The sequence below is a fragment of the Rhinolophus ferrumequinum genome, chromosome 21 (assembly GCF_004115265.2).
Source record: "Rhinolophus ferrumequinum isolate MPI-CBG mRhiFer1 chromosome 21, mRhiFer1_v1.p, whole genome shotgun sequence".
Classification (NCBI taxonomy): domain Eukaryota; kingdom Metazoa; phylum Chordata; class Mammalia; order Chiroptera; family Rhinolophidae; genus Rhinolophus; species Rhinolophus ferrumequinum.
Window position 1 is genome coordinate 50,800,245 of NC_046304.1, and position 24,748 is coordinate 50,824,992.

Here is a 24,748-nt window from a genome sequence, read left to right on the forward strand (position 1 = left end):
GGAGTTATGGAGATTTCCAGAAGAACCTGGTGAATAAAGGCTCCAGTGGAAAGACCTTGCTGTGTGCACGTGGTGCAGTGCCAGTCCTGGCCAGGAGGGGGAGCCATAGAGCACGCAGCTTGCCGGGCGTGAGGCTGCAGGAGCGCAGGGTTTCTGGTGAATTCTGGGCTGGGGGCCTGACGGGGAGGGGCTGAGGGGCCCCGGGTACAGGTAAGGGGTCCAGGTCGCAGGGGGACCGACTCTACCAAGATTCTTCCCTCAGAGGAGGCTGAGCGTCCCCAAAGAGGCCAGGCCTCGCCCCTGGCCCTGGTCCTGTGGCACAGAGCAGGACTTGGGTTTCAGAAACCCTTCCTGAGCCGTGACCTCTGCCCTGAGCTGACCTGGGCGCTCCAGGCAGCCTTCAGCCCCCAGAGCCCGCAGAGGCAGGGGCTGTGGCATTCGAAGTTTGGGCCCTCCTGCGCTCTGTAGCCAGTCACCTTCCTAGCTGGGCACCAGGCAGGTGGCCTGGGGGTTCCTACCTGGTTTGGGCTGGGCCAGGGGCCACCCTTCTCCAAGCCAGTTTCCCAGGGATGGGGGTGGGGGGCAGGAGTTGTGCCTGAGCCTGGGCGTCCTGGCAGGCAGAGCCAGGCCAGCCCTGGGGGCCAAACGCCAGGTGTTCCCTGGAGGCTGGAGGGTGCAGCAGGGGCCCTGGGTGCGGGGACGAATGCCCCAGGTGCCATCTGTTTTCCAGGCAGCTCTGCGGACATGGATATGTTCCAGAAGGTGGAAAAGATTGGAGAGGGCACCTATGGGGTGGTATACAAGGCCAAGAACAAGCAGACAGGGCAGCTCGTGGCTCTCAAGAAGATCAGGCTGGACCTGTGAGTGCTGGGACGGCCCCGGAGACACCCCACCCAGAGGTGACCCCCCAGGCCGGAGCTCCCCCATCCCTCCCTCATCTCAGGGTTTTATATTCAGCTCCTTTCCCGAATGCTGCCCAGTTACACTGGGGCGGCCACAAGGTGCAGCCCTCACTCGTCCTAACCCTGACCAGGCTTTGCCCCGGGCGCCTGGTGGTAATAAGTATGTGGTAATAAGGACCACAGCACCTGATCGCTGAGGGATGGGCCCACCTTACAGAAGGAACACGAGGACTCCCCCCAGGGCACAAGCGCCCTTCTTGGCTCCCTGCCTCCACTGCTGTATGCTCCTTTCCTGCAGGGAGACCGAGGGGGTCCCAAGCACTGCCATCAGGGAGATCTCTCTGCTCAAAGAGCTTAAGCACCCCAACATCGTCAGGTGAGGTGGGGAAGGAGGCGGGGGAGCCGGGCCTGTGTCAGTCCACCTGGGAGCTGCATGCATCCTGACTGGTGTCACCCGGCCAGGCTGCTGGACGTCATGCACAACGAGAAGAAGCTGTACCTGGTGTTTGAGTTCCTCAGCCAGGACCTGAAGAAGTTCATGGACTCTACGCCAGCCTCCGAGTTCCCCCTTCACTTAGTCAAGGTGCAAAGGGAAGGACAGGGAGGCCACGGACGCCTGGCGCAGCCGGCCCCACGTCCGCTCGGTGAGCTCCTTCTAACGTTCACTATTCCAGAGCTACCTCTTCCAGCTGCTGCAGGGGGTGAACTTCTGCCACTCTAATCGGGTCATCCACCGAGACCTGAAACCCCAGAATCTGCTCATCAGTGAGTTGGGTGCCATCAAGCTGGCTGACTTTGGACTGGCTCGAACCTTCGGGGTGCCCCTACGTACCTACACCCACGAGGTACCGCAGGATGAAGGGGAGAGAGGGGCACCCGAAGAGATGTCCCTCAGGCCCTCAGCCATCATGAATGATGCTGTTTTCTTGTCCCCACAGGTGGTGACACTCTGGTATCGCGCCCCCGAGATCCTCTTGGGCAGCAAGTTCTATTCGACAGCTGTGGATGTGTGGAGTGCGGGTTGCATCTTTGCAGAGATGGTAGAGAGAGGCACAAACATGGCCACGGGGAGGCCCCAGGCAGGGTCCTACTGGGATGGGGGTGGGACTCTTGATTCTTCTATTCGAAGGGGGTTAAGGAGTATTTGGGACTGGTTAAAGGACTGAGGAAGAGGGCCTTATTCCAGAAAGACGAGGATTCTTTACACAGCCCTGGGAAAGAGATCTTGAAGGTGCCTGCCTGGTATGGCCTCTTATCTGGTATTGGATTCCGAATGATAAGGGAGTGCACCCCACACCTTCTCCTCACCCCCATTCCAGGTGACCCGCAGAGCCCTGTTTCCTGGTGACTCTGAGATTGACCAGCTCTTTCGTATCTTTCGGACCCTGGGGACACCCAGTGAAGCCACGTGGCCAGGAGTCACCCAGCTGCCTGACTATAAGGGCAGCTTCCCCAAGTGGACCAGGAAGGAGCTAGAGGAAATTGTACCCAATCTGGAACCGCAAGGCAGGGACCTGCTCATGGTAGGTACAGCTAGGCGGCAGGGGAGGGCAAGAAAGGCCTCCTACCTCCAGCTGCTGCTCCAACCAGAAGTGGCCCTTTTGGGAGCCAGTGTCTTACGTAACTGGCTCCTGCTGAGTCCAAGCGGGTCGCTTTGCTCACCTCTGTACACACTGGCTTGTCCCTCTGTTCCTGTGCATATTGATTGTTCATGGAAGCCTCTGCAGTGATAAGTCCAGTGTTCCTGTTCCCTTTTAAAACATCTGTCTTCTTGTTAGCTTTGTTTTTACGCTGAATCTCGCCCCTTTTTCCTAAGTTGCCTTAGGTTTTGGGGAATTTTCACTGTGGACGTTATCACCCATCTAAGTAAGCTGTAAGCTTTCCCCAGCAGGGACCACACTCCGAGTGCCTCAGGACTCCCCGCAGCGCCATCCACAGGGGGTACTTGCTGTGCAGAACAGGCCGTTTCCTGCTGCCTGGGCACTGCCAGGCCCCACTCCGCTCTCCTGTTGCACCATCCTGACGCCTTGGGCTGGCCCCGGCCAGACTGTCCAGAAGGCCTTAGGCAGATGGTCCATCCTTGCCCACAAAGACTCATTTCTCCCTTTAATCTGGGGCTGGATCTGAGCAAGGGGCAGCATTTTCATCTTCAGGCTATGTATCCAGCTGTGCGCAGCCTTCAGCCACGGCTTCTGGCACTCTGTCTTGGCTACTCTGAGGCAGTGGGTCCTTGTACATCCTGGCTGGCTGTAGGGACTCGGAGTCCCTGCCCATCCTCAAGTGCACTCCCTGGCAGGTTTGCCCCCCCGACTTCCTGATACATACAGAGAAGTCTGTCTCAACTGGTGGTGAGCTGGGCCTGGAAACCTCAGTAAGGTAGGGAGAGACAGACTGAGCCTCAGTAGCTTGAAGGAGACCGGGGTGACTCAGCAGGGCTAGACCAGAACTAATTCTGCCTCCACATTCCGGGAGTGTCCTCGAGCTGGGCGGTCGTGGCTTAACTTTGGGGCTTGGGGCCCTGCAGCCCGGTTTCACCTGGGAGGGAAATTCCTCTCCCCACCGTGGCCACGCCCAGGCCCAATCTCTCCTCCTCCTTCCTTCTTTCCTTCACAGCAACTCCTACAGTATGACCCCAGCCAGCGGATCTCAGCCAAGACCGCCCTTGCTCACCCATATTTCTCATCCACTGAGATCTCCCCGGCTCCCCACCACTGTGTGCTGGAGCGTTTTTGCCGCTGAGAACGTGGCCTCAAATCCTCTCTCCAGCTGCTGCCTGAGCTGCTTCTCCACGCATTTCCCAAGAAAGAAAATATACCTGAGGGGAGCAAAGCTCTAAGGAATTTGGCATCAGCTGTCAGAGGGCTGAGGTTGGGTTAGCCCTGCCTCAGGTTAGCAAGTTCCTGTGCTGTTTGTTGGGTTTGACGGTGCCATTTCAAGATGGAGGCACAGAAGCCCCATGTATGAAGCGGTTAGAGACTGGGTCCCTTGGCACTGGAACAACAGGTGCCAAGGAGAGCGGAAAGCCTGCCCCAGCTGCCTGCGAGGTGCTCCGGTGCCTTTCACCTACCTGCCCAGCCCTCAGCGGCAGTCAGAACCTGAGGGAAAGGGTGCCCCCTGCTGGTCTTTTTGGCTTTAAAATGTTTGGGAGAAGAGTTGAGTTCCTGTTAAGAGTCCCAAGTTAAACAAGAAGCAAGATGAGGAAGAGAGGGGATATTTTCCTTGTCCCACGGGAGGTCGGAGTGTGTGGGTCGTTCTAAGTAGTTGTCATGGAGGATGTTACATTTGTTTGCCTCTGGCTTTAAGATCAGGAAATAAAGGTGGTGCACTCTGAGTTTCCCCGTGGTTTTCTGGGGCAGCAGGAAGGACAGCAGGAACTTGCCATTCATGGTCTTCCGCCAGCTTATCCTGCCCAGAGTCCAAGGAGCCTAGCCCTCTGAGAGCACCTGTTTCCTGGGAGGGCCAGTGGACATGTCCACTGCCCACCTGGGAAGGAAGCAGCAGTGGTGCTTCTTGTGCTCATGTCCCAGACAATCCCATTCTGAATTCCCAAATGTGAACAAGACACTGGGAGAATTTGTTTATTGGAACTACTGGGTGGGGGAGGAGGGAGGAAAACAGGTCTGCTGATCACCGGGTCTGGGGAGGGATCGGGCACCAAAGTTAGGGGAACACAGAACACTGAGTAATGGAACAGCCATCAGATGGAGGGAAGACCCACCCCCTAGGATTTCCCCGGGAATGCGTGGCCGGCATCAGCGCAGGGCTCGCGGCACGGTGGGGGAGCCCGAACGGTAGCAGCGGTACCCCTCCAGCGTAGCTGGCAGCAGCAGCAGGCCGCTCAGGGGGTCTTTCCGGCAGCGCCCCATGGCCTCCTTGTAGCTCAGCCGCTCCTTGGAGATGGGGTCTGTCAGATCCTTCTCATAGCTCGACTCATCCTGCAGGAGCTGGGCCAGCTCTTCACTGATCATTCCGGAGAGCAGGGCCTGCGGGATGGGGATACGGCCTGTCCTCTTGGGGTCGATGAGCCCCCCGGTCAGGTGTTGCACCTGCAGGTGTGAGAGCACGCTCTCCCGGGGCATCCAGCCCTTCTGGACAGCCTCGCCCACCGACAGCCTCTTCTTGGTGACGGGGTCCTCAATGCCGGTAAAGGCCTTCTGCGCGTTGAGCAGCCTCTGGGTGGATGTGTTGTCGAGCAGTCCCCGCTCCATGGCCTTGTGCACGGAGTAGCGCTCCCGGCTGAGGAGATCCACGATGCCCCCCGTGGCTGCCTGGGCCTCCAGCAGCTTCTGCCCAGTGATGGGGTCCAGCATGTTCTTGGCCACGGCTGTCTTGATGGTGCACTTGTTGTCTGTGGTGGTGTCGTAGACCCCGGCAATGGGGAAGTTGTCATCGCCAAGGCCCAGAGAGAAACCGTGAGAGAAGCAACTGGAGGTCTGGGGACCTGGGGAGGCGACTGGGGACTTGGAGATGATGGCGCCGATGGAGAGCGAGGAAAAGGGCTTGGTCTCCCCCGCCACGAGCAGGGCGAACTCGGAGATGGGCAGGTGGCCATCCTTGTAGAGATGGTACTCCTCCTTGGAGATGCGCCGGCAGCGCAGGGCGGCCTCGATGGAGTACTGCTTCCCGCTCTTGCGGTCCAGGAGCAGCGACTCTTCCCCACAGGGGCCCAACGTGGTGACCTCCTCCCAGTCACACTCCAGCTCCTGCAGCTGCAGGTACTGGTCCCGATCGATGACGCCCCTCTTGTAGGCCTCATAGGGGGACATGTCCTTCCCCGTGTCGGGTTCCAAGATGGAGATCTTGGTAGAAAGGTTGGTCTCTCGCGTCTGGGTCTCCTGGCTAAGCTCCTCCCGGCAAGCCTTGCTGTGGAGGTCCCGGAGGGTCCGCTCCTTCTCGTAGATCTGGTCCTTCTCATGGAGGATGGCCGCCTTGAGCTCCGAGAGCTCCTGGTTCTGCTGGGCCACCTTCTGCCGCTCACTCTCCGTCTTCTGACTGAGCAGCTTCGACTTCTCCTGAAGCTCTAGAGCCTTCTGCTGCTTCTGCCTCTCCAGCTCCCGCAGCTCCTGCTGCAGCTGCCGGCCCTGCTGACTTGCCTGCTTTTGGACCTTCTGGAGCTCAGCCTCCTCCCGGGCCCAAGTCCTGCTCAGCGCCTCTGCCCTGTCGATCCGCTCCCGGAGGCCCTGCACCACCTCCTCCCGGCCCTTCCGGGCGGCGCGCTCCCTGGTGAGCATCTCCCACACCCGGGACCGCTCACCCTCCAGCACCGGGTCTTTCTCCACCCTGATCACCTCTTTGTAGATGGTTTTCTCCTGCGATTTGGCTTTCTGGACGTCGAGCTGTACCTGCAGGTTCTTGCACTCGCGATGGAGCTCCTTCACCTGGGCCTTCTCCTGGTCCAGCTCCTGCCGCAGGGCTTCTGTGGACTTCTCCAGGTCCGGGTCCTTCTCCAGCTTGACCACCTCCTCCATGATGATCTTCTCCTGCACTGCAGGCGGCCGCTGCTCAAGCTCCTGGATCCGCAGGGTCAGCTGCCGCAGCTCTTTCTCCACGGCCAACTTCCTGTCGCGGTCCTCCTGGAAGCTGAGCAGGCCCTCCTTTTCCTCCACGCCTGCCAACAGCTGCTGCACCTCACGCTCCAGCTGCCGCCGCCGGGCCACCTCCTCATCCAGGCTCCGGCTCAGCCGGCTGTGGTCCTCATGCAGCTTCGGGTCCTTCTGGGTGACCACCACCTCCTGCACCAGCACCTTCTCCTCAGGCCGCCTCCTCTCCAGCAGCAGGTATTTGTTCTGCAGCTCATAGACCACATCCTCGGCGGCACGCCGCTTCTGGGCCGTTTCCCGCACCTCCTGGCGGAGCCGCTCAGCCTCCTTCTCCAGGACCGGGTCCTTCTCGTGGCGCACCACCTCCTTGTTCACTGTCTTGGTCTCCACCTTGGAGCGCTCCCGCCTCCACTCGTCACGCTCCCCTTGCAGCCGGATGCGCTGCTCCTGGGCCCGCCCGCTGGTGTTGACCAGTTCGTTGAGTTGAGCCTTTAGGCGGTCGATTTCCCGCAGCACCTCCGGGCTCCTCTCGTGCTTCACCACTTCCTGTGTCACCTCCTTGTACTCCACCTGGTGCTTCTGGGCCCGCAGGGCTGTCAGGTCGGGCAGCAGCCTCTCCACTGCCTTCTCTGCGTCACGCCTCCTACTGGCCGCCTCCTGCAGCTCAGTCCTGAGCCGTGCGATCTCCCGCTCTGTGTCCGGGTCCACCTGGAAGGTTTCATGGACGCGCTCTTGGAGCTCCACTCTGGGCTTCTGCTTTTCCACCACGTTGTACTGCTCACGCAGCTCCTTCAGCTCCCCGGCCAGCGTCACGTTCTTACTCTTTTCCCCCTCGAGGAGGCTCCGCAGCTGGGACACTTCATGGAGGAGGCCTGGGTCTTGCTCCACCTTCTTCACCTCCTTCACGATCACCTTGGGCTGCACGGCAACAATCGCCTGCTCCAGGTCCCGGATGCGAGCCTGCAACTTGGCCACGGCCTCCTCTGCCGCTTTCCTCTGCACAGTGTCCTCTACCACCTGTAGCCTCAGAGCCTCAGCTGCCTTGACCATTTCCAGGTCCCTCTCCACCTTGACCACTTCCTTCACCATAACCTTCTCCTTCACGTTCACCTCCTTCTGCTCCAGAGCCAGCAGCTCCTTCTTCAGATCCTCCAGCCGGGCGGAGACGGCAGAGTTCTCCCTGCTAAGGAGCTGGATCTCACTGCTGAGCTGAGCCACCTGGCTGTCCAGACTGGGGTCCTTCTCGATCTGGGTCACCTCCTTGGTCAGCAGGTGAGGCTGCATGGCCTTCCTCTTGCTCTCCAGCTGGACGACCTTCTGGGCTGCTACCTCCAGGTCTGCCTGTAGGCCGGCCCGCTTCTTGCCCTCATCCTCCACCTGGGCCTTCACCCTGGACAGATTGCTCTCCAGCTGGGGGTCCCGGTAAAACTCCACCACTTCCTTCTCCTCCAGCCTCTCCACAGGCCGCTGGGTCCTCAGCTGCAGCAGCTGGTTCCTCTGTTCCTCCAGCTCGCGCTGCACCTGTGCCACCCGCTTCCTCTCCTCCTCCAGCTGGGACTTCAGGGCCTCTGACACCCTCCCTCCTTGGGCTGGGCTCTCAGACCCCTGCTGTGCATCACGAGTCATCTGGATATCCTCACTGAGCTCCTTCTGCAGAGAGAGAGGAAGAAGGGGAGAGTACTGGGGGGCTTCAGAAACAAATGAGCCCGTTCTTCTCCCTCCCTGGAGATCAGAGACCTCTCCCTACTTCCTGAGACTCCCTGGTAGGTCCCAGGAGGTGGCGCTGAAGTATTAAGATGCTTGGATGAAGGACTTTGAGAGGCCCTGTCAATCCCATGACAGGATCCAAGGCAGTGCCCAGGTCAAGTTTACACTAGAATGTGCAAACAGGACAGGTTCTGCCTTCCAAACCTTTTCCCCTCGCCTTCCATCCAGACTCCCAGAAATGCGCCCGCACTCCTCTGGGGGTGCTGGACTACTTCTCCGGGTAGGAGAAAGCTGGCAAGTCCCTTGGCCAGCCACCAAGCATCATGGAGAGCTTCCGGCCCAGGGAGGAGACCTAGGTGGCCTCTTGCCCACTGCAGCTGGGTCCTAAGGCAGAAGACTTTGTGGGGATTTTCTCCTGTCTGCCCAGTGGCTAAGCTGTGACCGCCCTGAATGACATCTCCAGGACCTAACTCTGAGACAGAGACCAGCCTGTAAGAGCTGCTGGGAAGAGAACTGGGGGAGGCAGAACCCCAGGGCTACAGGTGGCAGGGTGAGGAGGAAAGGACAACTGCCAGGTCAAACACCAGAAACTGAGTGGCCATCTTCTCCATACCTTCTCCAGCATCTTTCTGGCAAACTCCAGCTGCCGCAGCTGCTGTTGGTGTGCAGCTGCAACCTCAGTATAGGCTTTGGTCAGCTGCTTCTCCTGGAGAGGCCACAGGGGGAGCAAGGGAGGGAAGGGTCAGTTCCCGCCTCAGAGGCTGCAGAGCTGGTACCCAGGGACGCCAAGCCCCACTGGGTCCCGTCTCACCTGGGCCTGGATGCTCTCCTGCAGGGGAGCCACTCGGGGTCTCTTGGGGGCCGACCCTGCCTGGGTGGGCTCCAGGGAGCAGCGGTAGGTGTCTGCCTGCAGCTCGTAGTCCTGAGCAGGGAGGAAAGGACAACAGGTTAGCAGTCAGTGGGGGGAGCTGGGGGTGGGACAGCAGAGGACTGGCAAAGAAAGGAAGCATGAGTGGATAAAGAGGGACAAACTGAAGTAAAACTGCTTACCTGGAGAGCCGCCTGCAGGTCCTGGGAGAGGCGGGATGCTGTGGCCCGGTCCTGTTCCCGGCCCTGGATCTCCTGCAGCAGCCTCTGCCCAGGAAGAGGTGAGAGTCAGGGAGGTCAGGTAACACCGCTCACTGGACTCTCCTCCAGCCAGGCGTCCCCAGGGCCACAGGCAGGGGCAGGAAGCATTGTATGGGAAACTGCCCTTTCCCTCCCCCAACCCACTGTGGCCTTGATTTGGGACTTTTCACCTCCACCTGGCTACCCTGTTCCTCAGGCCTCGGCTAGGATGTCTCTTGCCATGATCCCCACACATGTCCTGTCATGGATCCCACAGCACTCTGGCTTCTCCACCAAGCACTCAGCAGCACCATGGCCTGCGATGCACTGGCCTCCCACCAGCCCGAGCTGCCCGAGGCCAGGCTGCAACCCCAGCCCTTGGTTCATTGCCAGTGCATAGTAGGGTCTTGGCAAGTACGAGGAAGAGGATGCAGCAGGAGTCGGAACCCCTAGGAGCATAGAGCCCACTGCTGACCTCGGGCTGGCTGTTTCTGTGGGCACAGTGGAGCATTTCGGGTGCGGGGGGTGGTGGTGACCCAAGGCCTCTGTGGTCAGCTTTGAGGTCTCTTAGAACACTGGCCACTAGGGGGCCACACATGCAGAAGCAGCTCTCCCTGTGGGAGGATGCCACATGGGCAGGTGGACTTGGGCAGGGGCCTGACCTGCCCTTGGGTCGCCTGCAGCCCCAGCCACTCACCTTCTGTGCCTGCAGCTTATAGGCGATCTGGCTGGGCCCATCACTGGGCCGCACCTGGCTGTGGGGCAGGTGCTCCAACCAGGAGCTCAGGTTGTCCCTGCAGTTCTTGAACTGCTGGTAGGTGAGGCTGGCGTCCTGCATGGTCTTCTCCCTGCATGAGGATGGGGCCCCAAGCAGAGGTGAGAGCTGCCCTGTGGGGACAGTGAGGGGTGCACAGAGGAGGCCGGAGGGCGCCTTCCTCCCGGGGACAGGTCAGGAGGCCGGAGTAATCGCATGCTGATCCCCTTACTCTGACCCTGCGCTGGAGCTGGGCATTCAGAGATGGATGGGACAGCCTTGCCAGGCACCACCCTGGGGGGTAGGTGCTGTTATCATCTCATTTCAGAGGTGAGGAAAGTGAGCCTCAGAGAGGTGAATTCACCAGCCCAAGGTCACACAGCTTGTTAGCAGCAGCTGCTGTGCACACATGGTGGGGGCGTGCCTCAGGCCCTGATGGCTCAGCCACTCACCGCAGGTCCAGTTGGTCCCCCACGGCGTGGTAGCGGTCAGTGAGAGCCCGCACCTGGCGCTGCTGACGCGGCAGGTCTTGGCAGAACTCATGGCAATTGTTCTGTAGTGCAGAGCATGCGTGCTCGACGGCCTTCAGCTCGCGGTGCAGCCCCAGCACGCAGGCCTGTTGCTCCAGCAGCTTCCTCCGCTGGCGCTGGGGGAGGAGGGGACACAGCGAGGTGCACCCTCATGCTTCCAGGGTTCCACACACCGACCTTCCACCTGCCTCTGAATGCTTGTTCAGGCTGTGACCCCTCCCACCAGGAGTCCGCCAGGCTCTCACCTGTAGCTCGCTGACCCTCTCCTGCAGGGCACCCGGGCCAGCGGGGATGAGGGCTTCCTGCGCCAGTGTGGACTCGAAGCTTCGGATGACCCTGTCAGCCTCCTGGATCTGCCGCTCCAGACCCAGGGCAGCCTTGGCTCTGCCAGTGTGTGGGGGGGTGGGGGTGGGGCGTGGGGCAGAGGGTTCGTCATGTCTTGGCCACACCCCTGCTGCCCCCCCAGCCATGCCCTCCAAAGTCCCCAGAGCACTCACTTCTCCCCGTAGAGGCTGCAGCGAGTCTGCACGTCGTTGTACTTGTTCTTGACGTTGTGGAAGGTCACGGGCAGGTGCAGGGCGGCAGGGCCCACGGGCCGTTCTGACAGGAACGCCTCACACTCCTGCTGGGCTGCCTCCTTCTCTGCTCCCAGGCTCTGCAGTTGCTGGGCTATGCCCTGGGGAGGAGGAGGTCAGAGACAATGCACTCTGGGCTGGTGGGTTTCAGCCCAGCCCTCCCGCCAGGTCAACCTAACTCTGCCCACGAGCCTGAGAGTGTGGTGCAGACGTGCTTGAGCCCAGGCTAGTGATCTGGGAACAGTCCAGGCCCTGCTAGTCCCATGTGCATGACCTTGAGCAAGTGAACCTGTGTGAGCCTCAGTCTCCTCATCCACAGAATGACTGATGGAAGGATGCAATGAGACTGTGTGCCAGGCAGGCAGTTGACCACTACGATCGAATGTCACCATCCTGTTCACAGGCCTTCATTCTCCTGCCCCATCACTGTAGGTCAGGCAGCAAAGCCCCACTTCATCTAATGGTGGTTATTTCGTTCATTCTTGTATCACTTTTTCAATCATCCGTTCCGTAAGTCATAGGTGCCGACTCTGCCACGCACTACCCACCTTCCAGTCTAACTGGGCTTCTCATGGACCCCCAACACCCCTGGTGCTGGAGGCTGTGATTTCAAACCTTGAGGACCTAATTGGGGACTGCCTAGACCCAAGAGAGGTGCCATGTCCCAGGGCAGTGCAACCAGTGACAGCGTGGGGTATAAAGGCCCAGCCCCCTACCAGATCCAGCGGTCCCCTGGGTTCAGCAGAGGTCTCTGTTGAGATGGCACTGGGCACGGTGCCTCCTCCCGCAGCCAGGCCAGCTTTCCCCCCCAACCCCACAGGTAGCCCCCATGGGACACCTTAGGAAACAACCTGCATACTCATATCCACCTCAAAGCAGCGTCTAGGACCCAACCTGCAGTGGGGAGCCCTCCTGCCTGCTGGCCCTCTGACCCACTGAAATGCCACCTCCTACACCTCCTAAAACCTATGGTATCTTGTGCAGTGAAAGTCACACGTGACACAACAATATGAACGACAGATTGTAATTTTTCAGAACCAAACCCAAACAACACATTTGAGTAGAAACTGGTTTGGGAGGCTACAATCCAAACTGCTACCCACACTCCCACCCCCAGGCGTGGGGAAGGGCTGCTTTCACTACTAGCACCTCGGAGGACTGAGTTCTTTTGTGTCATGGTTACACTCACTGCAACCTCTTCAGGGGGCTCCCCGACCCGCACCCCGCCAGCCTCTCAGCAGAAATCACCCCTAAGATACTCCAGGCTTCCTTCTGCTCTCAGGTCCGTCCCAGGACACCTCCCAAGGGAAGATCATAGGGCATTTACTCTGGGCCCTGCCCCTCTAGAACTTTCCTGGGCCTTCCTACACTTTATGCTCAGGACAAGATCAACTGGGTATTACTGTGCCTGGTTTCAGGGATGAGGAAACCAAGGCCCAGAGAAGTTAAGTGAATTGGCCAATGTCACAGAGCTGGTTAGCAGAGGAGCGGGGATGGGAACCAGCTCGTGTGAGCCTTGGACTGGGCGTTCCCTTTGCCCACCTCGGGTCCCTGTGGCTGTTCCCACACTTGCCTCGTCTTTAGTTCCTGCACCCCAGGGTAGAGCCACTTCTGATCTCTCGCTCACCCACCTTGTGGCTTTGGATGCGGCCCTCCAGGTCCCCCAGGGGTGTGGTACGGCTCAGCGGGGCCCGGGCCAAGGCCAGTGTTTGCTTCTCTATCTCCCCCAGGTCCCCATCCAGCCGGGTCATCTGTGTCAGGAGCTTCTGGGCCCGTGGGTCGGCTGTGGCTAAGTCACTCGAAGCTGGGGGCATAGGGTGCCTGTGAGGGCCCAGGGCCTCCCTCACGTCTGCCCGTCTGCCCAAGGGACTCCTCCCTGAGTGCTGAAGAGGGTCCTGTGTGGGGTGGGACGGGATGGGCACGCCTACCTGAGGGAGCAACAGCCCCCAGGCCTTGCCAACCAAGGAGATGGAATCCCAGAGCAAACACCCCTAACCGAGGGCCACCCTCTGCCCATCACAGCCCCCCAGCAGTGGCCAAAGCAGGAGTCTACTCCCTCTATCCCGGCAATGCCCCACGCCACTCCCTGGACGGCCCCTGGTACCCTGCTGGCTAGGCCGCAAGGGCTCTGCAGCACTGGCCTTCAGGCGGCTCTGAACTGTGCTCAGTTTCTGCTTCAGGGCCTGCAGCTCCGCAGCCAGCCTGGATCAAGGAAAAGATCAGAGAAGGATGACCCCCCTCCCTCTCTCTCCTTACCCCCCCAGTCACCAGTCCAAGAGAAGGCCAGGCAATGGCCTCAAACCCCACAGGCCGGTCCGAGCCCACAGCCTGCCTCCCGCCTGAGTATCCCCAGGGAGACCCACGTGGAGGCCCTGGCCACGGCTTCAGGGTCCGGAGCTGGGATGCAGAAGCAGGCGGCCGGGACACGCTTGGTCTCCCCGCCCGGGCCCTGCACGACCCAGGTATGTGGGTCAGTGTTGTCCATCAGCGTGTACTGCTCACCCTGCAGTAGCTGCACCTGGGGGGCAGGTGGGGAGGGGCTCATGTAGGCTCAGGGGCAGGGGCCAGAGAAGGGACCAAGGCCAAGATGGGGTAGGGACTGGGGACAGGAACTGGGGCAGGGACAGGAATTGGAGTGGATGGTACTGGGGTTGGGATAAGGACAGGCCAGAGGCAGGGCAAGGCTTGGAGAGGAGTAGGGCTAGGCAGAGGGGGGGATGGGTAGAGGTGGGGCAGGGGTGAGGCTGGAGGGGGCAGGGGCGGGGCTGCAGGGGGCAGGGGCGGGGTGGGCTGAGCCTGTACTTCTCCGGAATCCCAGTCACAGATGCTATCCACACGCAGAGGCTGCTGGGGTGGGTTCCTGCGCTGTGGCAGAGGGGCCACCTCCTGGCTCCGCCGTTGCAGGTCCCCAACAGTCTTCTCGGCCATGGCCAGCTTCTTCTCCTCGGCCTGTGGGGATCCAGGAAGTGGGGGATCAGGCCAGGCCTGCCCTATATTCCCCCCCATCCCAAGAGAGCCAGGAGTCTGGCCGTCATGAAGACAGGGTCTCTAGGTCAGCAAAGTGAAAGGAGACCCAGGACCCTAGGGTCTGTGAGGGGTCGGAGGGGGCTACCCAGCATCACCCAGGACTCCGGAGTGGGAGCTGGAGGGCCTCAGAGCAAACCTGGAGGCCCTGTCACATTAGATGGGGAAACTGAGGTCCAGAGAGGAGAAGAGTTTGCTGGAAATAGACCAGCCTCCTCTTGCTGGAGCGACGCCCTTCTCCTGACCCCCAGCCCGGGGTTCCGGGCAGGACTAGGTACCTGGGAGAGGTGAGACCCAGACACATGGGCAGGCCCCATTCCAGGAGTGGGGTCCAGGGGGCTGGGTGGGGCCATCTCACCTCCAGCTGTTGCAGCAGCTCTGTGGGGGTGCCAGAGGGCCCCCCGGGGGCAAGGCCATACTGGGTGTCCAGGCTGGAGTTGAGTTTTGCCAGGGTCTGGCTGACAGAGTCGGCCTCTTCCTGGAACTGAAGTCAGTGGGTGGTCAAGTGCAGAGTCCAGGGCACCGCAATGCCCACTGAGCCTGCAAACCAGCTAAATGCAAACCGCCTAACCCCAAACTGCCACTTGTCGGCCTTTCTACCCAAGCAGTGGGGCCTTTTTAACTAGAGTGCTCTGGAAATGGGGCAGTTTTGGTTCACTGAACTACAGTTCCTTTAATGTTATGAACACTTTGGGTTCGTTCTTCCTGCACAGATGAAGGATGGTGCCTCTGCTGCCTCATCCCTGCACCTGGAATCGTCCTGGCTGGGATCTGGGGTGGTGCCTGGGGTGGGTGCCCAGGGCGTCTGGGCTGCACTTCTAGCCCCGGAGAGGAGCTGGGGATGTGCTATAAAGAAACATTCCACAGTCGGGGTACGTTATGAAATGCTTGACAATGGGTATGATATGGTTATAGTGGTTATATAGGAAAATGCTCTCGGAAGGAAGGAAGGAAGGGAGGGAGGGAGGGAGGGAGGAAGGAAGGAAGCTCTTTGGCTTTTGTCTCTTTCAAGGTATATGAAACATTACGGGTGGAAATTACCCCTCAAAATTCCCTGTATATTGTTTCTCACCGCTTTTTTTTTAATCATTATCTTTTCTAAGGAGGCTTTTTAGATATTTTTTCCTTAGTTTTCCCACCATTGCCATGAAATTTTAACACGACAGATATGCTGTATATCCTTTATGTGTGTATATCTATGATTTACATGTAAAAAGAATAAGATTATTCTCCACCCATAAGAACCAACTTTTACCCCCCTGGGAGCGATATCACCCTGCGGAGAAAGTATGCGTGACATTATTTCCCCTCTGGGACCTAATCACAGAGACACAGCTCTGCCATTTTGACGAGATGCCTTGTCTCCCACAATGCGAGCATGTCCTGTGGTGTCCTCCGGGCGCCTCTCTCTGCTCCAGCCTGGGCCCTGGTGGCTGCCTCCACCCCCGTGCCCCCTGTCCAGCCCTGCCATACCCCTAGCCCTGTGCCCCCCTGCCCAGCCTCGCATCACCTCCCTCACCCAACCCTGCCCACAGGCTCACCCGGCGGTAATCCTCAACATGCTGCAGCTGTTTCTCCTGGCAGATACACAGGTTCAGGAAGTTCTGCCACTCCATCTTTAGGGCCTCCTGGTGGACCTGGGGACAGCAGCAGGAAGTCCTCGGACCGTGCCCCGGCCTGGTGCATCCACCATCCACGGCCCACTCAGCTGGCCCTGCCCGCTGGCCCTGACTTGTCCCCTTTCAGCCTCCCTGGGAAGCCCCCTGATTGAGGCAGTGGAGCGGGTCTGGGCCTTGGCACCTGGATGGGTTTCACGGCCGGATGCCCGAGCTCCAGCATGCGTTCCCCATCGTCCTCTAGCTGGTTCACACACTGCTCCTGGCTCAGCAGCTCATGCTGCTTGAAGTGCTGGGGGCGAGTAGGGAGCGGGCAGTGAGGATGAGGACGTCCTGGTCCCACCCAGCCCGCCTGCCCCCACTCTGCCCCCCTGACCTCATACTCCCGCCGCACGCCCATGGGGTCTGCCATGAAGTCGCTCCAGTCCTGCTGCAGGATGCGGTGCTGCTGCTGGGCCAGGGCACTCAGCTGGCGCGTGCAGCCCTGCAGGTGTGTGTACAGGCTGCCCAGGCTCTGCCCGCGCCACGAGGCCGCCTTCTGCGCTCGGCGAGAGGTAGGGAGAGAAGTGGTAGCAAGAGGTGCCATCAGGCTGCACCCAGCAACACTGGCCCCAGCAAGGGTGCAGGCAGCCAGGCCTGCCCTGCGTTCAGGTCCCCCAGCCAGCCCGCCTTGCCCTTCCCCTGCTCACCAGTAGGTCTCGGTATTGGTTCCGGATGGTGGCTGAGTCCTGCTTCGACCAAGAGGGAGAAAACACAGGTCCAGTGAGAGGCGGGGTGCTGGGAGCTGCCACCCCATGTGCTGGGCCGGCTGGGCCCCCAGCCTCCATCCCTCACCCCAGAGGCCAGTGGGCCTAGCTCTGGCTCTGATGGGAGAAGGGCAGGGATACACGTGCGGAGGCTCACGCACCGGCCCCACGAGGTTCCGCAGCTCCTGCCCGTAGGCGTCGATCTCCTTCTGCAGGATGTTGTGCTCGGCGACCTGCTGCTCCAGCTCCGTCATGCCCGGCCCGTACTGGCCCTCTCGGACCTGCTTCTGCAGAAGAGCCAGCGGCTCAGCTCCACCTGGGGACCCGGCGGGAGCCCTCCTGCACCTTCCCTGCTTCCCCATCAGCAGGAGCCAAGCTAGTCATTTGGGCAGCGGGTGGACAGGCCAGGAAAATAGTCCTGATGAACAGCCGGCAGCTCATCCTGGGGGACATGCCATTCTCCAGTGGCCCTGGCTGAGGCCTTGGTGTCACCATGACTGCAGTGCAGCCCCCGAATCCCACTGGTCCCCAGGGTTTGGGGCTCAGCCTCTGAAAAGTCTCCCACTCTGCCCTGCCTCCTGGCCCCGGCCTCAGCGCCTCCTGCCTGTACTCCTCCAGCCAGGCTCCGGGAACCTGCGCATGCCCTTGCTCTGCCCATGGCCTCCCCACTGTCCCTTCACTGTCCTCACTGCACCCCTTCTATTGTGGCATCAAAACACAGTTCCTCACTCGGGCTGAGGGTTCAGGACGCCCGTGATCTGGTTCTGCCTGCTTGCCCAGAAAACCCCACTTCTCATAGCACCCAGGCTACAGCCTCTGTTCCTTCTTTCTGGACTGTCCTCTCCTCACCACTTCACCCCAAACCAACCAAGCCGTCCCCACTGAGGCCTGAGCCTCCTCCTGCAAGAAGCATTCCCTGACTGCACTGTGTCCTCTGCTCTCTCTCTTCCCAGACCCCTAACTACCCCCGGGGTCGAAGCATCCTCTCTGGCCCCCGATGACACGCTGTATTGCTCTGACTGCTGCTGGGGGTGGGTGACTTCCAGCTCCTTGAGGCGTCTCCGACACTGGGGGTGGCCCCTTACCTGTTTTTGCTCCAGCACCCGTGCCCAGTCGACCCTGGGCCCCACGTTGGGCGGCAGCACCATCTTCTCGTACAGGGCGCGGTACTCGGCACATTCCTGGGTCACCCGCTCATGCAGCTGTTTGATGCTGCCAAGGAGGTGGCCAGCAGGTCAGAGCAGGCCAGGGGCTCCCCTGGGACCCCCGGTGCCTCTGTCCTTGATCTCCAGCCCCTGCCGCTACCCCACTCACTCCCTCTCGATCTCCTCGGCCTGCGGGTGCTTGAGCCGCCGGGCCTTGTCAATGTCCAGGAAGAGGTCCTTCAGCAGCACCTCGGCCTCCTTCAGGCTGCGGCCGGTCTCCTGCCGGTACTGCAGGGCCTGGTTCTGCTCGCTGTGCTGCCGGTCCTGCAGGCGGGGCAGGGACGGCATCCTCGCTGCCCCTCACTGCCGCCTAAGTCCCACCCTGAGGGACCCTGGCTGCCATAGCCAACCTTGGTGCTCACATTGGCAGAGGGACAGGCTGAGGGCATCTATGGGGTGGGCTCAAGAACACAGGGGAGGGCTGGGCCCCCCTCAAGCCCCTTTGAACCCCCAAATTAGGAGCCCAACAGAGAAGAATGGTGAGCCCTCATTCCACTGTTTGGGGAGTGGCCAGTGAAGGACAAAAGTCGTCTGTCCTGTCTTCAACATGGTCAGTGGGCACGACAATGGGCCTCCCATGCCTCCACACCTTGCTGTCTGCCCGTCAGGCCTCACCTGCTGCAGCCTCTTCTGGGTCTCCAGGATGTCCCTCTCCACCTGGTCAGCGTTGGCCTGCATGCGGGAGATGAGCAGCGCCAGCTCCTGGGTGGCAGCTCTATTGGGTGGTAAGGACAGAGGGCAGCACAGTTGGAAAAGGTCCCTCCCTCTGTTCCCTCTGGGCAGAGATCTACCCGCCCGAGTGGAGCCCCTGCCTCCCCTGCCCCGTCCTGCCCTACAGCCAGGCTCACTGCCCTGGAGGGAAGAGTTCAAGACCTGGGGAGCTCTGGTCTCTCTCTGTAGGAGACTCTGTGAGATACCCTGTCCTGGGGGGAGCAATGCTGCCAGTTAGGGTTCAGAAAGTGAGGGTCCCAGGTGTGTGTGGCACTGTGGAGCAGGCTGACCTCACTGTCCTGGCAGAGAGTTCCCAACCCCACCCAGCTCCCTGCCTGGCGGGCAGACAGCCCAGGGAGTGAATCACCAGCTCTCCCTAAGACCGCTAATACCATACCAGAGACAGCCTGGTGGGGCGTGGGGAGGGGCAGGTGGGCTGGCTGGGGGCAGGGGGGCAGCAGCATATCCCCACCCCAACTTCCTCCCACCCCAGCCCTGTCTCTCCCCAACCCTCTTTGCCCCAGGCTTTGTCTATGCCCAGACTAACAGCCATCCAGAGGAACCACACAGCATTGGGGCGGGGGGAGGCCAAGAGATTCCTGGGACACCCCAACATTTTCCAGATTTGGGGTTCCGAGCCCAAATTGGAACCTGACTTGCTCCAGGTCACACAGCCAGGAGGAGACTATGAGCCTGAACCGGGGTCCCAAGGTCTTTTTCTATGCACTCATCCAGCAGCCTCTATAGGGCACCATCTGTGTGCACTCACCCAGCAGCCTCTATAGGGCACCTGCTGTATGCTTGAGCTTACTCTCTGGGGCCTAGAGGATCAAGCAGACCTAATAAAAGGCACAGTGGTCCAAGCCTTAGGAGCACTGCTGAAGGGAAGGTTTCACTGAGCTGGCCTTGAACCAGAGGCCAAAGGACAACCCCCATCACCACCACTCCAGTCAGAGGGGTGATGCAGCAAAGACCCAGTCTGAAGGAATTCTGGTCACATAGTGTTGGTTTGATCCTTCTCCATCACTACTGCTGTGTAGCCTTGGGCAAGTTACATAACCTCTCTGTGCCTGCGGTTCCTCACTTGTAAAGTGGGCTTTAATAATATCTACCTCGCATGTTATTAAGAGAACTAATCCATCTGAAATATCCAGTACAGAGCTTGTGCAGAGTCAGCACCCAGTAAATGTTAGTTTTCATTCCTCTAGGATGTAAGTGCCGTGAAGGCAGGGACCTGTCAGTTCCATTTGCAGTGATATCCCCTGTGCCGAGAATCATAGTACACAGTAGTGCTCAAGAAATATGTGCTGAACAAGTGGCTTGCACACGAGGGGAATGAGGAGCCCTCTTTGGGGGGCCTGCAGCCAGAGGACAGAGCCACGTAGACCCAGCTGCCCCTGGCCAGGAAAGCACTGCCCAGGAGCTTGCCTGGGGCTGAGGAGCTGCAGGTGCTGAGGCTGGGGCACCCTGTCCTCAGGCCTGGCCTTCTGGCAGGGTTGCTCCCACTTGGAGGAGCACACTCCACCCTGGGCAGGGCTCAGGAGCCCCAGGGAGGACAGGTCACTCCAGCGGGAGTCCTAACTGCCATCTTTCCCGTCCGCCCAGAAGCCAGGCTCCATGTTGTCGCCCTGCACCCTGATCTCTATCGGGATAATAAGCCTTTCATCTCCATTCTCATTTCCACACCCGGGACCCTAGGTGAGCTGCCACCCTCAACCTGCGGAGTGGGGCTGATGGCCAGTGAGCTGGAAGAATGGCAGCCACGTCTGTCTGAAGACCATGGGGCTCTGGGGAGCCCGGCTAGGCCCTGCAGAGAGCTGGGTGAACTGAGGGAGGCTCTGAGGAGGTCTGGAGCCCGTGGGTTCTTCCTCTTGTCCCACAGCACCCGCTCCACACACCCACACGGTAAAGGAATCACCCCAACTCTGTGACAAAACTCTCAAGACCCCAGGTGAGAGCCACTCGGGAAAGCTGCGGCACAGCCCCACCCCCCACCTCCCGGCTCCTCTGGCCTCAGGCCTTCTGCCCACCCTGTGCCCAGGTCCCAAGGGTTATCACAGAGCCAAGGACCCGAGCCAGGCACTCCAGTCTCCCAGCCTCCCAGCAGAGGAAGGCAGCTGCTCAGGCCCCTGTCCAGCATGTTTCCTGCACAGCAGCCTCGACTCGTGGCCCTCAGGCCCCCCACAACCCAGGAGAATGAGGGGAGTCCTGGGCCATCTCTCTGGCCTCCTACCAGGGCTGGAACTCAGCTTGGGCTGGGGAGAAAGACCTCCCCCCCCAAGCCCTCTGGCTTTGGGACACCAAATGCCAGCACTGGGCTGGTTCTGGGCTCTGGGCTGCACCTTCAGGTGGCTGGAGCAGCCTGGTCGGAAACCACCCCGCCCCGGCCCCCTCCCCTGGCCCTGCTCACCGGCTGTGCTTGCTGGGGGAGCCTTTGGGGGAGCCCTTGGATGGGGAGCCCTTGGGGGACCCCTTTCCCTGGGTGCCTTTGTTCAGCCCCTTGAACATGGTCGTAAAGGCAGGTGCCGGCTCAGGCTGGGCTCGGCGGGCAGCGGGCAGCGGGCAGCGGGCAGCGGGGAGCGTCCTTGCTGGTAGCTTGGCTGGGCTCTGGCGAGGTGGGGCTGCCGGACCAGGAGGGAAGGCAGTTTCTGGGAGGCCCCTCCCTGCAGGTGAGGCCCTGGCTGTTGCGCATGCACACACTCGCCCACACTCACGCCCGCTCCTGCACAACCAGTTTGGGAGGAAAGGGCACAGCCCAGAAGGCAGGGCGCCCGAGCCTGCCCGACTGCCAGAGGAGGTTTGGACTTGTTACACCCACAGGCCCAGAGAGTGCCAGTGGTGATTACACCCAGATGGGGAAACACCCAGGCCCACGAAGACAAGGCAACAGACAGATAGACAGACACACACACACAGGCATGCGCAGGCTCAGGGACAGGCCCAGCCTCAGAGCTCAGGCTCCGGTTAATAAACACCTCCAACCAGCACAGAGGCGGTGCTCTCAGGCGTGTCCCCATCCATGGCTCTCGTCCCCCACCCCCGGGGAGGTGGGGCCACTCCCTGCCAGTCCAGGGTGGGCGGGTGGGCCAGGCTCTCGGCTCACCACCAGGGCATCCAGGTCTGCTCCGTGTTCTCCGACATGGTGGGGAAGCAAGGGACATTCACCCTACAGGACTGGCACAAGGTACATTTTTAAAGTGGGCACCACCCAGCTGGCTCCCCAGCAGCCCCGCTGCACCATCCTCCCGGCTGGCTCGGGGTCATCCCACCTGTCTGTGGCTCCAGGGTCAGAGGTAGTAGGATGCACATGGCTGGGATCCTCAGGAGAGTCTCAGCTCCAGAGCGGTGGGGACTCCCCCTGGACCCCTCCCTCGAGGACCCACAGCATTAGGCTTCAGGTGCTGCTGAGCCCAGGGTCTGGCTGAGCCGCTGGGAACCCACTTTGCTTGGGTTTTCCTGCCTGCCTCTCCTCACTCCGTTCCCCGGAAGTGGTCCCTGTGGCTTTTCTAAAGTCAGATGGAGTGGCCGACAGCAGTGCCAGTTTATTGGCCTTTTCTTCACACTGAGTGCCAGGAAGGTCATCTTGGTAGCTGCCTTCTCCTGCAGTGGCTTCCAGGGTCTTCAAGAAGGGAGTGGGTCCCCCATTTCCAGGTACTCCAGGTACTCATTTCACTGGCCCAGCTCAAGGTCTTTCTACCGATCTGGAGTCATTCCCTGGAACCATGACAGTCTGGGCGCAGGAGGGATGCAGTCATGCTGGGTTTGCAGCACTGGGACATCCTGGTAGGCCTAGCTGAGGGCAACAAACATCCAGAGGAGAGAGAAGGGTCCCAGCAGACTGGGGAGACCAGGGACAGAGGCCTGAGACTGGCCACATGCCCTGGACAGAAAAGGCCCGAGTCCCTTTCGGTTGCATTTCTTAGACAAAAGTCACTGCATTTGGCCCTGGAGGACCGTTTGGCCCTGGAGAGAGGACGCAGGAGTCACCGTCCTGGAGGGGGAGGGGCTAACAATGGCAGTGGGGTGAGAGGGCAGCAGGAGGGCAGCAGGAGGCCAGGACAGAACAGTAGCCAGGGAGTGGATTCCATCATTCTGCTCCCTCCCAGCCAACAGGAGGCCGGGCCCCGAGACCACCCAGCCTCTGCCCCAGCCCTTCTCTCCACTTTCTCCCTGGGTGATAATTTTCTTCTAACCACTGGTAACACATACGCAGTCAAGTGTTGAAATGAGTGCAGGGCCCAGGAGCCAGTCCTCACCGCCGCCTCTCATTTCAAACCTGTCAGCACACTTCCTTATCTTTGAGAGCACGCAACGCCCTCCGCCCCTCCCTGAGGACCCCAGGCCCCTTCCCTGGAGGTGGTGGTCACTGGAGGTGAGGACCTGGGAGGAAAAAGATGTCCAGACTCCAGCTCCGGGGTGGGAGCAGCCAGAAGAGGCCCTGCTGAGCCAGGCAGGGGAGAGGGCTGCAGCCCCGGGGGGGGGGGGAGGGCAGGTGAAGAAAGACAGCCAGGCTGAGATCTGGAACACCTGATCTTTGCCTCCTGTCTGCAGAAGCCCTCCTGGACATAAATGAGTGCCACAGGGGGCCCTCACATGCCCCAGAGATTAAGGCTACCTGGTTCACTGCAAGAAAAACAAGAGCTGAATTCCTCGAGTGACTGATGCTGAATCAAATCAGATCCCAGCTGCTGAGATAAGGGCTGCGTGCAGCAGGCAGGAACAGCCAGGGCTCTGAGACGCTTGTCACTCACCATGGGATAATCCTACTCAGATGGCAGACCGCCCTCAAGGGACAAAGAAAAATGTGGGGTTTAAAATATGAGAGAAAAAGAGCTGCTCATTTAGAAGGGTGGGATGGGGCTGACAACCTCGGTGGAAGCCAGCTGGTCCACGTGCAGCCAAGAGCCTCATGTGACTCGAGTGCTTAAAATGTGGCGGGTCCGAACTGAGATGTGCTCTAAGTATAAATTTCACACCAGATTTCAAAGACTTAGTCTGAAAAACGGATGTAAAATCTCTCAATATTTTACATTAATTACACATCAAAATGGTATTTTGGCTACATTCGGTTAAATGAAATGTTTTTTAAAAATTAATTTCATTTGTTGCTCTTTACTTTTTTAAATGTGGCTACTAGAAAATTGAAACTTGTGTTTGTGGCTCACGTTCTAATTCTGACCAACAGCTCTGACCTAGCAGCTGGACAGAGGGCCCTAACTTTCAGCCTTCCTCAGCCTCACCCCAGCCAGGTCTCCGTTCAAACCAGGCAGGAGGCCCAGGACCTGGCTTCTTGTCCTGCTCCCTAAGGCCACCCCCTCGCCTGGTACTTGCTTCCTCTGTGGATTGAGAGGTTTGAGGTCAACTGGCGCCAAGTCTCCCTCAGCGCTGTGACAGCTATGACTTGAAGTGGCAGCTTACTCACATCCCCTGGCCTGGAGCTGCCAGCAGGCTGCCGTGGGCGGCTCACAGCTCATGGGGCCAGAGGTCAGAGCAGGAGGCGGATCAGGGCCGAAAGCAGCATGGCTCTCAGCTCCTGGGCAGCCATGCAGGCAGCTAAGCAACAGGGTGGCAGCGTGGACGGTGTGCCAGGGCTGAAGCTCCACACTCTCTCCTCCAGCTCACGGGCCTCCTGCAGGGAAAGCCACTCTTCTCCCTGCTGACGCACATGGTGGCAATTGCCTGCTTTGCTCTGCAAGCCACAATCTGCCAGCCCCTCACCCCCCATGTGCTCCCTGGTCAGGACAAGCTTTGCCATCTCAGGAAATTGCCCTGTGTGTACGAAAGCTCTGCCACCGGTCCCTTGGAGCCGAGCTGGCAGGTAACCTCTCTTGCCTTACACTTCCTCGGGCTGCTGAGGAGCGAAGGTGCCGCCACCAGCTGGGACGAGAGGACCAAGGCTGGAGGACAGGGAAGTTAGGGGGTGAGCCTCCTTCTGTCCGTGCTGGGGAAGGCAGAGGCTATAGCCCAAGGAATTCACAGGTCGTCCTGGAGAGAAGCAGGGGACCATGGCTTGCCTAACCAGAGCAGAATGAGGAAGCAACTCAAACAAACCAAACCAACCCTGCCTGTATCAAGAGTAGGGTGCCCCACACTAAATGGCAAGACGGAGGACATAGAGGGGACCTCAGGAGTCAAGTTCCAAGTCTGACTGGGAGGGCAAGGTCAAGGCTGCCTGAGTACCTGTCACTCCCTAGGAATGCTTTACTTTCCCTAGCCTTGAGCAACTGTGGTGGTACCAGTTCACCTGTGGGACCAATACTGGTCCAGCCCACACCTCCAGGCCATAGCAGCTGCCCGTGGCACAAGACATCCCTGCTTCCAAGAAGTCTAT

The 24,748-nt window shown here is 60.0% G+C and overlaps 2 protein-coding genes across 6 annotated transcripts; one reads left to right on the forward strand and one right to left on the reverse strand.

Annotated features, from left to right (window-relative positions):
- The first annotated feature begins 53 nt into the window (after window positions 1-53).
- CDK3 (cyclin dependent kinase 3) lies at window positions 54-4,348 on the forward strand. 3 transcript variants are annotated; one of them, XM_033089631.1, is made up of 8 exons: window positions 54-156; window positions 731-860; window positions 1,201-1,278; window positions 1,365-1,485; window positions 1,577-1,747; window positions 1,841-1,942; window positions 2,222-2,425; window positions 3,516-4,347. In XM_033089631.1, the coding sequence occupies exons 2-8, from the start codon at window positions 745-747 to the stop codon at window positions 3,639-3,641; spliced, it is 918 nt and encodes a 305-aa protein (XP_032945522.1). In that variant the 5' UTR covers window positions 54-156; window positions 731-744; the 3' UTR covers window positions 3,642-4,347. The 3 variants fall into 3 exon arrangements, with proteins under 3 accessions (XP_032945522.1, XP_032945523.1, XP_032945521.1); XM_033089632.1 differs by having other exon boundaries at window positions 108-210; window positions 1,592-1,747; window positions 3,516-4,348; XM_033089630.1 differs by having other exon boundaries at window positions 108-210.
- Window positions 4,349-4,437: 89 nt separating this feature from the next.
- On the reverse strand, window positions 4,438-22,416 carry EVPL (envoplakin). 3 transcript variants are annotated; one of them, XM_033089627.1, is made up of 24 exons: window positions 21,687-22,416; window positions 21,521-21,591; window positions 20,828-21,038; window positions 18,322-18,421; window positions 17,816-17,970; window positions 17,587-17,713; window positions 16,663-16,788; window positions 16,445-16,483; window positions 16,132-16,293; window positions 15,940-16,047; window positions 15,681-15,776; window positions 14,498-14,623; window positions 13,918-14,064; window positions 13,479-13,633; window positions 13,220-13,317; window positions 12,747-12,919; window positions 11,038-11,216; window positions 10,786-10,924; window positions 10,463-10,656; window positions 9,954-10,104; window positions 9,200-9,283; window positions 8,961-9,071; window positions 8,763-8,855; window positions 4,438-8,092 (listed from the first exon to the last, which is right to left on the reverse strand). In XM_033089627.1, the coding sequence occupies exons 2-24, from the start codon at window positions 21,576-21,578 to the stop codon at window positions 4,655-4,657; spliced, it is 6,270 nt and encodes a 2,089-aa protein (XP_032945518.1). In that variant the 5' UTR covers window positions 21,579-21,591; window positions 21,687-22,416; the 3' UTR covers window positions 4,438-4,654. The 3 variants fall into 3 exon arrangements, with proteins under 3 accessions (XP_032945518.1, XP_032945517.1, XP_032945519.1); XM_033089626.1 differs by having other exon boundaries at window positions 20,828-21,080; XM_033089628.1 differs by lacking the exon at window positions 20,828-21,038 and having other exon boundaries at window positions 4,439-8,092.
- Window positions 22,417-24,748: the final 2,332 nt, after the last annotated feature.

Bases quoted from the DNA above. Each gene is read 5' to 3' on its own strand.
- CDK3 (XM_033089631.1), top strand. From the start codon at position 745: ATGGATATGTTCCAGAAGGTGGAAAAGATTGGAGAGGGCACCTATGGG. The intron at 861-1,200 runs GTGAGTGCTGGG...CCTTTCCTGCAG, and splicing joins AAGAAGATCAGGCTGGACCT to GGAGACCGAGGGGGTCCCAA. The intron at 1,486-1,576 runs GTGCAAAGGGAA...TCACTATTCCAG, and splicing joins TCCCCCTTCACTTAGTCAAG to AGCTACCTCTTCCAGCTGCT.
- EVPL (XM_033089626.1), bottom strand. From the start codon at position 21,578: ATGTCCCTTGCTTCCCCACCATGTCGGAGAACACGGAGCAGACCTGGA. The intron at 21,081-21,520 runs GTGAGCCGAGAG...CCTCACCTGCAG, and splicing joins CAGACCTGGATGCCCTGGTG to GGAGGGGCCTCCCAGAAACT. The intron at 18,422-20,827 runs GTGAGCAGGGCC...ACCACCCAATAG, and splicing joins TCCCCCAGCAAGCACAGCCG to AGCTGCCACCCAGGAGCTGG.